The sequence below is a fragment of the Bombus pyrosoma genome, linkage group LG2 (genome assembly GCF_014825855.1).
Source record: "Bombus pyrosoma isolate SC7728 linkage group LG2, ASM1482585v1, whole genome shotgun sequence".
Taxonomy (NCBI): Eukaryota; Metazoa; Arthropoda; class Insecta; order Hymenoptera; family Apidae; genus Bombus; species Bombus pyrosoma.
In genome coordinates, this window is record NC_057771.1 from 13,975,807 (window position 1) to 13,990,372 (window position 14,566).

General features: G+C 36.5%; 1 protein-coding gene across 8 annotated transcripts in view; it reads right to left on the reverse strand.

The window, feature by feature from the left end:
* Positions 1–14,566, reverse strand: part of LOC122577820 — a 266,738-nt gene that overhangs the window by 37,604 nt on the left and 214,568 nt on the right. For all 8 annotated transcript variants that reach the window (XM_043749453.1, XM_043749448.1, XM_043749456.1 and 5 more), the window contains 3 exons: positions 3,258–3,386; positions 2,995–3,110; positions 2,052–2,295 (listed from right to left, as the gene is read on the reverse strand). In XM_043749453.1, coding sequence (XP_043605388.1) covers positions 2,052–2,295; positions 2,995–3,110; positions 3,258–3,386 — 489 coding nt within the window. The remainder of the gene's footprint in view (positions 1–2,051; positions 2,296–2,994; positions 3,111–3,257; positions 3,387–14,566) is intronic.

Genomic DNA, 14,566 nt, shown 5'->3' on the forward strand with positions numbered 1-14,566 from the left:
GAAAACGAGATTCTTCGGGTTTCAGGGACAGAGTTTCTAGGAGGATCGTGAAAACGTGTTCGATGGAATTCGTTTGAAAGCTGCAGTTACATTTGGATATCATTTGAGAGTATAACGCAATGAAACCCATGGTAGGTTAATTTTTGGGCCTTGACGACAATAAAGGACGCGCGGACCATCTCACAGATGGCTTAACAGATTGGCTTAATTGTCATTTAATGCGCACATCGCATTAGTGATAAGCAAGCAATAAGTGAATAATTACTAATCAGCAAAGAATTCGACTGACAACTGATTTTGCATTTTAAGAGTATCAGAAACAGTTAGTTAAAAAGAATATTATATTGTATTTATTCACTACATTAGTCGGAGGGATAGAATTTTGTTATTATGAATATTAATTATTATTACGAAGAATAGTTAGAGGTTTGTAAGAGTCTTAGATTAGGTACGAGCTGTACTTATACTTGAAATTTATAAACAGTTCTAACTTAATTCAACTGAAAATATTCCCAAAAGATTTGTCAGAAAAAACAACGATTTCTCAGAACATGTCAGTATTACTTTTTATTTGTACCTCCTGGATTTCTAGATTTCAAACTATTCACTCTCGTTCATTTTGGCCATTTATGCAACATCATCGAAGCGGTATCGATTATTAACTTGAACGTTACTTGATACATTGTATCTCGCTGAACAAGCTTCTTCGTTCGAGGAGCGGATAATTAAATGAAAGTGTCGATCGAAACAATCAATCGATCGAAAACCACGGGCTGCTGACGCGAACCGAATTTCCGGAGGGCTCTCGACGACTGTTCCATGAAAAAGGTAAACAAATGCAATGCAATTCCAAACACGCCATGGTAGCACACGGCTCTCTACGTGACTGCATTTCGTAGCCGACTTTTCTACCACCGCCTTTACTTTCGAACGCAATCGTCTTAATACCGTGTCCAAGATTCTGGAAATCGTGTCGAGGGATCGTGTTCTCGCCTCTTTGAGGCGGAAACACGCTCGGATGAAACTGGGAGGAAACGAAAACGAAATAAGAACCGAGTACGGTGAATCTTGGAATGGTTGTTTGATCAGTGTTGATTTTTTCATAATATGAGTTTTCCAAAATATACAGTTTGTTTGAAAAGTAATATGATCTTTCTAATACATCAATTCAACTATTCTAATTTTTATAGGTAATTTAAAAGTGTGGAAATGTATAGAAAAATATGCAAAGAAAAGTATACTTTGATTCCTCTCTTTTAGTTACGTCCATAGAAGTGTGAATTTACATAAACATTTGTAAGTTAATAATTTTATATCTGTAAAAATTGTTCATTATATTTAAACTATACTCCACCAACATTGAGTGTGAATAATTTCAATCTTTTATTTCTCTCTTTTTTAAGTTTGTATGAAGTTTACATGAAAATGAAAATCCTATTGTGATCGATCGGTTGTTAGCGAACAAATAGTGGCTTAAGCGACCGTTGATTAAATTTCATGTAAATGGGCAGCGATAATAATTGATAATAATAATATAAATATGTTTGGGACATGTTATTAATTAGATACTGACAAATCTGTATCGGCTGAATAAAATCCTAGTCCCTTCGAGCTGCTTCAATAATATTGTTTGTATTAATACGAAAATTAATTGTAACGCATAGGCATTCCTTTGATAAATTTAATCATTTCACTTGTAGGTTTAACGGAAATCGTTTACCTGTCAGTAGAATGATCGGATAATGAGTTGCAATTATCCAACAAATTATTCATTTTTCTTTCATACCATACAGTTGGAAGCAATAAAAAAAAAAATGTAGCTAGACGTCCTATTTATTAATAATTCAACGTATCGGTGGATTTCAACAGAATCAATATTTCCATCAACGAAATAATTAAAAAAATATTTCAATGTGTAAAACAATTCTGTGAAATAATCTGATCACGTATTTTATATAAATTGTTTTAAATACATAAATCACCACTCACAGGCATTTCACATAAATACAAGGCCACATAAAAAGTTAAAAGCCACGAGGTCTCCACGTTACCTGAGATTAAAACTGGATAACGAGACGTGTCCAGTGTCATAAGCACGTCCATGAAGCACGAGTCTGCACGTGGTGGACTTCAGTTTGCCTCTGGTATCGTGGTGGCCAGCTCTGACTTTCTCACCATTCACCTCCAGATTGCAGCTGTTTGATACTGAGCCCTGATCTTTTCGATGATCCTGAAGGTCTCGATTGTTATAGCGCGTATTATATCCTGCGCCGCTAAACGACTTGCTCATATCCACTGGAATTAAAATCGAATTAATGTTACACGTGGAATGGACAATCATAGGTAGGAACATCGATGAAATATGCAGATATTCGGAGAATCGTTAAAATCGCTATTCAAATAGGTACGACCTAATTTCGATGGGTTATAATCTGATCAAATAAAATCGGCTATTGGAATTAATTATCTCTGGGTAGGAATAGCTACCGATTTTTTAGAACGATTCAGAATTCCTGCGGAACGGAGGATCTAATGAACGAACCGCTTCATCGGCGCCATTTTTTACCCTGACGCTTGTTAAATCAGTTTTAATCGTTCGTTGGATCGTGATCGTTTTGGTTAATAGCTGCACGTTTCTTCTCCTATACGTTTCTATACCAAATTATGTAATAATAAATGGCATGATATGATCATGGAAGATATGTGATATTCATTTTAATACGTTCGAATTTTTACTTAGATTAGATTACGAGATATGTTGTTTGCAGTATAATTTATGAAAAGTATTAAAATTAGAGAAAGTGATTCAGCGATGTGTAAAAATGTATAGAATTAGTTCTAGAATATGTTTTATTCTATGGCCATTTCATTTTGTCTTCTAACAGCTGCTTTCTTTCTTAATCATTTCACGGATAGAGCTTATTCCAGTTGCGTGGGAGATCCACTATACTTTATTAAGTTTAGATTCCTAGTATTCTTGCTCTGAATACTTACAGCTTCTATCTGTGCTATCCATGATAACCGTGGTAGGAGCTTCCGTGGTGATTTCAATGAAATGAAGAGTGGCGACAAAGCCGTTATAATCGAATGGCGGTACTTCCGGGCCCGATCTGCGAAAGATGACGTTTCTTATTTACTATCTCGTATTTTTTGTTAGAATTTGAAAAAGAATCGAGATTGAATTTGATCGTTTGAATTTGATTCTATGTTAAGTCAAAGCTTTCAAAGATGCTGTACGGTCTTTTTTTCTTTTTTACCTGAACTCGACCAGCAGTTTCCGGCCACTGTACGTCAACGACGTTTTATTCTTGAAACAGAGCATCTTGAGAAGGGGACTTGACGTTGTTGAACCCGAGTATACGGCAATGTAGTCGCTTGTGCAGTGCCTGGAACAAACGCGAACGAAAACGCGTGTTAGTTTTAACGTCCAGACACGTGATTCGTAAACAGAATTCGTAAAGAAACGTCGCTAATCAAATATTTAATCAGAAATTAAACGTTGGTTATTTCCCATTAAAATTTTATTTCAAACATTGATTGAACAAATGATTGAAGGTAGCACTATACTTTACAAAAGAGAAATTTTGAACAACATTATCGATATTCTAGAATTCCGATAGAAAATTTTACTTTTATCTTCGGATATTTCTAAATTTTCTACCACTCAATGTCAAATAATTTTCAAGTCTCTCTATAATCCGCAGAATTATACTTTGCAAAATAAAAGTTTGTAACGAAGCTATCGATATCCTAAGAATTTCAAACGCTTCCAGGTTTTTAATCTTTCCGGCCGTAAAAATATGTTTAACTAAATAAAACTAGATAAGATGGTAAAACGTGTAATTGGATTGAAATCGAATAAAAAGAGGATCGTCGACGTGCATCGAAGGGGTAAGCAGTGTACTGATTTATCAGTGAGTTCATGAGGATGAACAGGAGTCGGTTCCCGTGGAAGTTTCACCATTAAGAAAACATCCAATATTACTGGTAAGGCAGAGGCGGCTGCGCCGAATTACCACGATGGGACCGGCTGATTTATTTTACGAGAAAAGTTCCATCGTCGCTTGCCTGCCGGGGTGATCCTTCATTTCGAGGATCACGACGATGCGATTTTAATAATCTGCTCAAATTAGAGGAACGTCCCGAGGACCTGTCCGGACGGATGCTCGGCCATTAAGGTGTAATTTAGAGTTAAGATTGGATCCGTCGTGGCTGTGCAACGCCGCACAAAAATATAACAGGGCGCTACCCGTAATAAACGGAGTATTCCCTGAAAATCTTTACTCTGAAGAGACGAAGGATGACCTGTTTTTTCGCGCGTCTCTCCCTTTCTTAGTGAAATATTAATTTATGAAATAGACGTATTTTGCAACTGAGAATCATGGTTACGATCGCTTGTAAAATTCTTTTATTCTTAGAAAATAAAATGCAATTTTTCAAATATTCTCTGCTTCAAGGATTTATTATAAATTTTAAATAATTCTAATAAAAGCCTTTCTAACCTTTTGGTTTGATAATATTTTCAAACGATCGATCGCTCGTCAAAACTTGTTGCGTGCTCTATGTGAAAATGATAGCCACTTGCGAATTTTTAAAACCAATATTCCACGAAGACCAAACCTTGTATGTGAAATTTTTATTACGCTACTTCCATATTATATTTTTATGAAGAACCCTTTATGAGACACGTTGCATGCTTTGTCCTATAAAACGGTACAGAAACCAGACAAATCAAACGTTTGTTTGCCTTACTCTTCGTAACATGTTAAACATCACAAATCTTTTGTTACATTCAGAAGCAATTTATAAAATCGTACTTTCGTCGCATGTGATTGTGGATGAAGAACGATTTTGAGAATACATGTATTATGATACATACAATACGTATAATACATGAATGTTTAATATTAATTCATTTTAATATTCTAAGGTGTATTGAGGAAAATTAATCCTAATAGTAAACCTAATCTCTAAAGAGTATTCAGACAAATTAATCCTGATACCGATATCGATACTTGTACTGGGAGAGCAAACGCTCGTTGTTCTCGAAGAATTTCATTAGTCGGGAGTCGGTTGAACAGCGAAGAAATAATTCTAAACACGTAACAGGTGTTTCGAAACTTTTCCCATAATTTTAATTAATTGCTGCAAGAGGTGGTGGCGTAAAGTAATTAATAGGAGAAGTTCACGAAATGCCCGACCGGATTCGATTTCATTGAACCGAATTGCTTTTCGAGAATTCCTTCAACTTTCGGTGAACGTAGACGGAAGGCCGATGTAGCGGGAGGCTGAGACGCGTGGCACGTCGCCAATTTCTGAATAATTAACTGTCAGGAAGCCGCGGTGAGCGCGACCATCTTCATAATTGAGTCACCGCCCTTTCTCTTGCACCGCTGTCTCACTTTCTTCCATGTAAACATATAAATTATGAGCCGTTCGAGCCAGAGCCTTGCACCAGACGACCTCGCTACCTTTCCATGATAATTACAGCTGAAACGGAACGCGATACTTCGTTAAGCGAGCGCGTGGGACTAATTATCTCGCAGACAATATACGGGCTACTCTAGTACCTCGAGTGAAATGATTATCAGCACGAGCAGAAATCGGAAAAGTTGAAAGAAAAATTCGAACGTAAAAGGCTCGCTTCGTTTATTTCGATCAGATTAACGTGTCAGAATAGTTTGGAAATTTTTCTTCTTATTTTTAATGTGATTTTAATCGAATTTTCTATGGAAGACCGTTGTTGTTTCATCACAAAACCTTCTTTCACGATTACAATTAACGGGGAATTTTTACGAACATGGTAAATTAGGCGATAAATATGTTTTTTCATTATTGGCAGTAAAAATTAAAAGATCACGCAAAGAAGGAAAAGTAAATACGAAGAGAGAAAAAAGAGAAATTAGAAAATTATCGCAACTAGAATCTTATAGATTAAAGATCAATTTATTCTGTCAATGAACATAAATAATTTCATAGAAATAATTCATTTCAAGATAATTCGTATCGCATTGAATTCATAATTTTATAATAAGATCATAAATTTATATTATTAGAGGTATTATTATATTATCAAAAGATGTTTTCTACCGGGTTGATGTTTTCGATTTAAGCCGGGTTTTATTCGATCGGAATTAAACGGAGAGAGAGACATTGTTCAAAGGTGGGCACAACCGACAGATTCGAGTGGGAAATTTTTAATTTACTCCAGCGGATTTGCGGACGAGTAATTTCGGGGCATTTTATACCAGCTTGAGTGTTCACAATACACCGTCCACTGTACACTCTTTTCCTCTTTGAATTTTTCTATCTCTCTTTTCTTCATTTTCGTGATTTCTTTTTTTTTTACGTAGCTGAATTGTATGAAATGGAGCCGTAGGAATCCGATTTTTTGCTGTTCAGGCTGCTCGTGCAGAAAATGATGTACAAAAATATCTTTCTATCTTTATATTCTTATATCTCTTCCTATATACGCATATAATATTATATTAGAAATGATAGCATTTACTTTTTTGTATTTGTTTATTTAGCCCGTAATTTCTATAGTACAACAGAAATACGTTCACTTCCTGCTAGGATTTCGAGTTCTATTCCAATGAAAAATTTTTATTTGGACTGATACGTTAATAGCATAATTGTTATTATATCGCATATATAAATATGAAACTTAATTTAATTGAAAATTATTGACATATTTAGCATTATTATGATAACAAAATTATGATAACGTTTACATGTATATATTGGTGAATTTTCGTAGTATCAGATAATTTTCAAATTTCTAATGCTATCTTATGGAAATCCTTTGAACGTTACAATCGTTGTAATTTGATAGTTTTACAGCCCCAGCTCTCATAAAAAAAGATGTATTTTGAATCAGAAAATCACGAAAAGTGGACATTCCTCGTCTTTTCCTAACCTTCAGACATAAAAGTACTAAAGGAGGAGACTATACATGAGCTAGAATATGTAGTTTTAAAAAACGCATATACAACTTAATTATACAGTAATTAGTATTTCATTTAAGATTTAATGAATCAAAGAAAATCTATTTGTGATGTAACATTCCCGCGACAGTTATACGATTTTTATTTGAGATGCTTTTGTTAACGACATTTGCCGAAGTACGACGTTCTCGTCCTTGCCGAAAGCTCCTTTAATGCTGAGATAATTGAGTGAGCCTAATTAAAATCATTCAGCTGAAGCGTACCACTCTAAGTAATGGCAAAGTTTATCTACGAAGATAAGCCAAAATTGCAGAAGATATTGTACATCGTCGTCGGAATTGTTCTTTTTTCTTCTACAAGAGTACAATCAAAAGTGGTTGGAGGAAGGCGGAGTAATCGGTGGAATAAATTCTTTGCTCGTAGCGGTAACTCGAGAGTAGAGTTCGAAAGAAAGAGGAAGCAATCCGAAGAATCTCTCGATCTCGACTCTCGTTCGTTTCATCTTATTCGTTCCACGATCTCGTTCCTTCCGCTCTTCACAAGAAAATTTTTTCCATTTCGAGTCGTATGAATGCCGGATTAATCTGTATGAAATTACAGAAATGCACCTTAACGTTCTCGTTACGTAGTTTTGTATGAAAACTTCCGTGGTAATAATTCACGATCGAATTTATCATCGGAATATATAAATTGCGAAAATTTTCGTTTGCTTCGTTGCACGAACGTTCTTCGTTATATATTAAAAACGGTCCCGTTACGAGGTAACGTAATCCATCGGGATAATTCCAACGAGAATTCATTCAGTCATCACAGTAATACCATCCGCAATCGCATCGGGGATTCCTATGCTTCGAATATAACTGCTTTACGAACAGTTTCGAGCTGTTACCGTAATTCGATAACGAGCCACTCAACTCCCCCCCGCCCCCCGCTATGAATAATCGGAAACGATATTTCCTTGTATTTAAACGTTTCAGTTTGAACGTTCCCTTCCAATCTTTTTATCTTTCCATTCTAGGTTTTCGATCTTATTAACCATTCTTGTTATCTGCTATAACGCGACGAAATACTTTTTTTTATTATGTTCAGATAAATTTACAAGAAAGAGTTTGTTTTCCTTATATTTGCATTGGTCCAAGATAAACAAGTGCGTGATCGCGTAATATGAAAGCGTTGCGATCGTCGGAAAGATCGCATCGGGGATTTGCAACGAGTGCAATTATAGTAATAGTCCCGTGGATCGCAATAACTGGGCACGCGGATGCATTAAACGCGTGGTGTATTCGTGCCACGTAATCAGGACCGTGCATTCGTGCCACGTAATCAGGACCGTGCCAACAGATATTGTACGTAACTGCGTGTAACTAATGTAGGAATCGTATGCGCGGTGTTAAATTAATTCACCACGCCACTGTTTCTGTTCCAGCACGATTAATGCGTCACGCTTCCGCGAGCTTGCATCCGCGTGGCGCGCAATTGTCTTCGACGCACGGGGGATTACGCTCGAATCCTCGCGAGGGAGAAATTTGTCTGCTGTCGAAGTAACCGCGGATAACGGCAAATATATCGCGAACCGATGGCGTACGAGAATATGAAATATGTAAAGTAGATATATTTGCCGTGGAAATCGACCCGTAGAATGGATAATCGCTTGTTGGAACGATGACGATTGAACGAAATATTGGATACCTATGTAGAATTGTGAGGTTGCGAGTAATTTTAGAAAAATGTCGTCTATGTTTCGACGGAAATATTGCAACAGATATTGGATATCGGAAGAAATTTAAATCTTGACATTTTTGAACACCTTTTGTTACGTCGCGTGACATGGTCCGTGCGACGGCCCCACCATAAACTGAATCTTATTAGCTTGCAGGAATCTTTAATCCTGCAAGTATTTTCGGTTTATAGCTGATCCTTAGGTTTATTGCACGTTCTTACAAATTATGGAGAAAGCGGATAGTTGTCTAACGGAAAAGCTGGTTTTCCCATAAACAATGTCGCCCATGAGCCACGTTGGTAGGAGGCTTCCTCCTCCTATCTTCATTCCTAACGTTGGTCATAACCAATGGGCATCGCGGATCGTTACCCTCACTTTCCTAACGAAAAGAGTGAGCAACGAATCCGCTTTCTTCAACAACAAGGACACCTACTCCGAGCTTTCCACCGTAATCGGACAAGAACGAATTCCACTTGTTCTCATAACTACAGAGCAGTCACTTCATCTCTATACTTGTTCTCTAGATTTATTCCACAGTAGCATTCAAGTAATAGTCAAATCGCATCAGTCAGTTAACATCAGCTGGAGTCAAAACACAGTTCAAGGAACATCAAGAGTCAGAAGTCAAGTCAGCAGAATCTACAAGTCGAAGACAGTCAATCGACGGAAAATACATCATCACAGTCGTCAACATGAAACGAGTCTCAGGTCGTACTCATTCGTAGTTTGTCATTCCACATACGTAACCTTGTATCACATTGAAGTTGTTGGATCTTTGAGAATATATATTAACCTGTTAATATCAGCGTTATATTCACTCAACCACCCTTATTATCTGAACCGAAATAAGGGATCGAACAATTCGTGGCGTCGATTAGTCAAATCATAACGGGAATTTACGACTCCGGCTGGTGCGCTTCTTCGAGATCGCGTCTCTCCGCGAACGGTCGAAAGTTCACCTTTTATTTTTGGCCTTTTGAATATCACTTATCAATACGATCATGTAATCGGACGTTAAATTGTAAGTTTTATTCGCTATTTCTTCATTTTAGAGAAATATTGTAAACATTTTCAAAAAACGATCTTTAATGTTTACTATACGTATCTTTTTATTAAATGCATGTTTACAGTAATTATATTGTACTTCTATCAGATTAGTTTACATACACGATAGATTTCTATAATAAAACATTTTCGTGAAACGATAATGTCAAGATTATACTAATATCTAATGCCAATTAATGGTAGAATATTTGAGAGCAAAAGGAACTATCTATCAGGTAAAATAATTTATACATGTATAGTTTCAAATTACAGTAATTACGTAATTAGGTCACGAATTAATCATAGAAAGTTTGATCATAATCGAACCATTTTCCTTGACAGCTGCCTGAATACCGACAATGAATTACATATTCTACTTCCAGGCTTCTATTTTGCGCTTGTCTGAATACATATGCATATTTCACTGGCTTGCTGCCTGACTATGACCGGGCTGCTCTACTTAGCAGATGTGCGAACTTTGGAGAGTTCTTATATCATTAGTTCGGCCTTCAATCATACGTTCGTTGAATTCAGATCAATATTTCAGTATTTGCTGGTTCTGCTTATTAACAACTTAACCATCTGAGACCTGTTACTGTCAAGAACGTGTAACCATAACTAGCAGCATATAGAGGCCACCAAGCATCTAATTACGGAGTCATAACGTAGATAAACATGATGTTAGGCCACCTGTGGTGCTATTGTACTTGTATGCCACTGTAAACTCTAGGAACATTTGCATTGACCCACGAGTAATAGGTAGAGTTATCTAATTTTCTTGTTGTATTTTTTCTTGTTGGACTTAAAGTACCTAAAGATCTAATGATCATGATATTTTTGCATTCTTTCTTTGTTACATTAAAGACTAATAGTATCTCATAAGATACAAATTTAGTTGATCTGTGCAAGTTGAAGGTTGAATTATTGAAGCTTACCTAACTCAAACAATCATATCTTATCATACAATTAACACAATTGACTCGATTACCGAGAGAAATCAGAAGTCTTCTTATTTTCTCAAAAGACAATAAGCAACCCCAAAAATGTTGATATCATAAATATAATTATTTCAGCTTTCTGTACGTTCGTTTTTGATGTATCTTTTTTCTGGATCTAAACTACAAGATATTTTTTCATTTTTTCGTTATTATATTAGAGACTAATAATGTTTCATAATATACAATTAGTTTGGGTATTCTGTGGAAAATTCAAGGTTGAATTATTCAAGTTTGGCTGACTCAAATGATTAACTCGATTAACAAGAGAAATCAAAGGCGGAAAGCATCTTAAAAATGTCGATATTTTAATCGTGGCTATTCCAGCTGTCTGTGTGTTCGTTCCGACAGACGAACCCGATAATCCGATGGCGTGATCCTTCCACAACCGCCATACGACATGGTTTGCTGCTTTATCGGTTTCCCCGCTTTCGATTCATCCATGCTGGAGTTTCAATAGAACGAGACCAAGAGGAATTGGTTACCCTTAATAATGGTTTCCGTGGAAGCCAACCGTAACTTAGCATAGAATAAGGAAGTACGTGGATCATCGTTCCACTAGCGTACAGCTAAATCGAGGCTGAAAGTTTTCCATGAAATCTGTTTACCTATTGCCCGAATTAGCATTTCTTCGCCTAATGGTTCGCTTTCCCGACTTTTTTCCTATCTTTTTCACACTTCGTGCTACATCGTAAAGAGTTTCGACTCCCATAAGGAACTCTTAGAGCAGAAAGTTACTCTGGAAACTTGTCTCTGGAGGATACGAAATGATAAGGAAATAGAAAAGTAATCAAGTATTTTAAACGATCTCCTGACTTCGCCATTATCTCTTAGATTTAATCTAGAATTCCTGAAATCTCATTAAAATTCTTATTGTGCAGTTTTCTCTCCAATAGTTCTTTGTACGTTTAACAGGATAATACGAGAGTTAATAAATTGAATCATCAAGCTTGGTATATTTTATATCTTAAATTATAATTAATAAAAAATCAATTATTATATACAACGTAATTGTTAAATTGTATTACATATAAACAGACGAACTTTCCCTTTTATAAAAAAATTAGTAATTACGTGTAAACTCTTTTACGTCTGACGCAGCAGAAGGGAAACGTTCGATATGAAGTTAAGTAGTGTTCAATGTTTAAAATTTAGTATTGAGTGTTGTATAATGATCGTATCATCATAAGAAAAAATAAACGACTATTACTACCGCTATAATACTAAATTCTTTCTATTCTGATAGAACCTATACGAATAGGAGGATAGAATAGGTAATAAAATAGTCCAAAATTGCGACTGTGCAAATTTCAAATACACAGGTTCACAAATTCGTTAATTGTCTTGTGGACCATCTCGTGGGTGGTTTTCACTTCCTTTGGCAGTTACTTCGTAGCAGCTATTGCATTTCAACTGAAACCACGTTAATTAATTCCCTAGGACGGATTTATTCCTCAGGATGGTAAACAGTCGAGGAAACTTGTCCGCGACACTCGCGTTTTAACAGCTTTTAAGCGTCGATACGCGATTACTACTGCTTTAGAACTTAATCCGCTGCATGTTATCTTGTGGCTACAGTTGTTGTCGCGCAAGTGAAATAGAACTGGATTCCTCTCGCATGGAAACTTGTAACCATTTGCAAATGAACCTTCAACGTGCATCCGCCACTCTGTCGGCCCGGTTGCATTGTTACTTGAGGCTGTTTTCGCAAAATACGACACCGTTTTGCTTCGTTTCCATTTCCACGCAGCGGTGAATTAGTCAAAGTAAAAAGTAGATACGATCAAGCCTAATTTTCACCGATAGATATGGAACACTAAAGGTGTAACGCTCTTTACGTTATTTAGTTAAGCAAATTCTTAAGCTTGAGGAAAATTTAGAAGAATCATTGCAAGTACGTGGAATTTTTTGTTATAATCTTATATTGTATTTCTTTACCGCCAAAGAAGTTCTGAAGTTTCAGGAAAGCGTGATAGCATCGTCATTAACATATGCGATTTATCGGTACAGTTTACACTTAAGTTTTTCTAGGAACATTGAAACTCATTTTGTTTATTAAGACAAGAAAAAAACGAGTAAAATACGGCCATAGCAGGATTGATCCGAAGGATAGTTCCATTTATGATACGGAACATAAGAACAATTTTTCGTATCCTGTCAATGCATTTTCGATCGCATAATTAAATAAATCGAACAATACGTGTCTGCAAATATATATAGACGATTGCATGTATGTTTCTACGTAGTCACGTGTTCTGTGAATTTTTTCTAAGAATTGAGATGGAAAAGAAGAAATTGAAGGAAAATTAGAAAGATCACAGAACGATCGATGATTTACTCGCCCGAACACAATTAAATCGATTCGTTGGTAAATTAGTTATTTCCGCAAATGGAAAATTCGAGGACGGCGAAAGAGGGAGGGGAACTTGTTCGCGCTGCTGATTTCGTTACTCACCCCCTCTTTACTCTTCGAATCATTATTGACACTGGTCGGAAAATATTTCCGCGGACCGGCGGTGGAAAAATTAGGTAAATATCCAGGGAATTCGATAACTAAGTGGTTCGAATTCAACTTCTTCGAGATCTCTGGCGTTTCAATTTCCGCTCTGTATACATTCCAACTAATGGGATTGAAAAATGTATATGGAATTCTTTTGTTTCATGTGGTCTTATATAATATATTATATATAAGATTAAAATTTCTTACGAATGCATAAATATTCGTAAAATATAAATTAGATACGCTACATTTTCGTTATAATCAGAGACTAGTATTCCGTGGAAAAATGTTACAGGTATCATTATATATAAATAATAATTTATAGAAAATATTTACTTCGAATAACAGTCCCACTGCGTTACGCAGTAATACACCACATAAATTACACTAGTTTTGTATGAGAATGAAATACAGAATCACAAGTATTTCCTAGAATAATAGCGCTCTTATCCTACGATTTAAATTACAATTACTTTCTTTCTCAATCTGAATCAAACAAGTAAAATAGTAGCACTGACCTACATAACAAAGTACTGTATTTTTCTTCGTGGAATGAAAGGCTGCCGTAACAATTATTCCTTCGAATTGGTCAATTCGTCTCGTTCAAACACGATTCTCGTCGCGCTACGGATTGAGCGAAATTAAACGTAAATCTCGTTACGTCAGTGATGGTTGATGTTAAAGTATAATCTGGATTAGTCGGCAAATTCAATCGGATTCCCCGCGCCATTCCGAGCTGGTCGGCGTACCAGGAGGGTGTAATACGAAATTTATACGAGACGAACGGAAGACGAGCAACAGGATGTGCCGGATATTATTTTCCGGCGCTGCTTGATAGAAAAACGGAAGTTGGCGACCTCGTGTCACGTTTAATTCCATCCTGTTTCGGCTGCGCTTCATTTCCGCGCTGGTGCTTATTTCAACATCGACCTCGCTGTAAAATAAAATTGAACAGATAGAGAGAGAGAGGGGGGAGAGGGATGGAGGTATATGAAAATCAAAAATAATCAAATTCGGCGGCGGGCGCTGGTCGCACGGAAATTAACGAGGCTCTCGATAAGCGCGAAAATGGATTTGCATTGCGCCCGCTTGTTTCCCGTAACTAACTTCCGACCACCACTTATTTAACTTTTGCCGAAGCTGCACGCTGTATTCGAACTAACTGCTTCCTGCTAGCCTGTTGAATATTTATTTTGTTTTTCCTAGTTTCGCGATAAGAAATATAAGCTGACGACGCTGCCGGATTTTTGTCTCTCTCGTTCCTTTGATTACGTCTTACTTTCTGCCCTGCCGGGATAAGGGAGTATCGTTTAATGTTTAAAGTTTATCTGACTATGAAATTCTATACGGGTACGCGAAG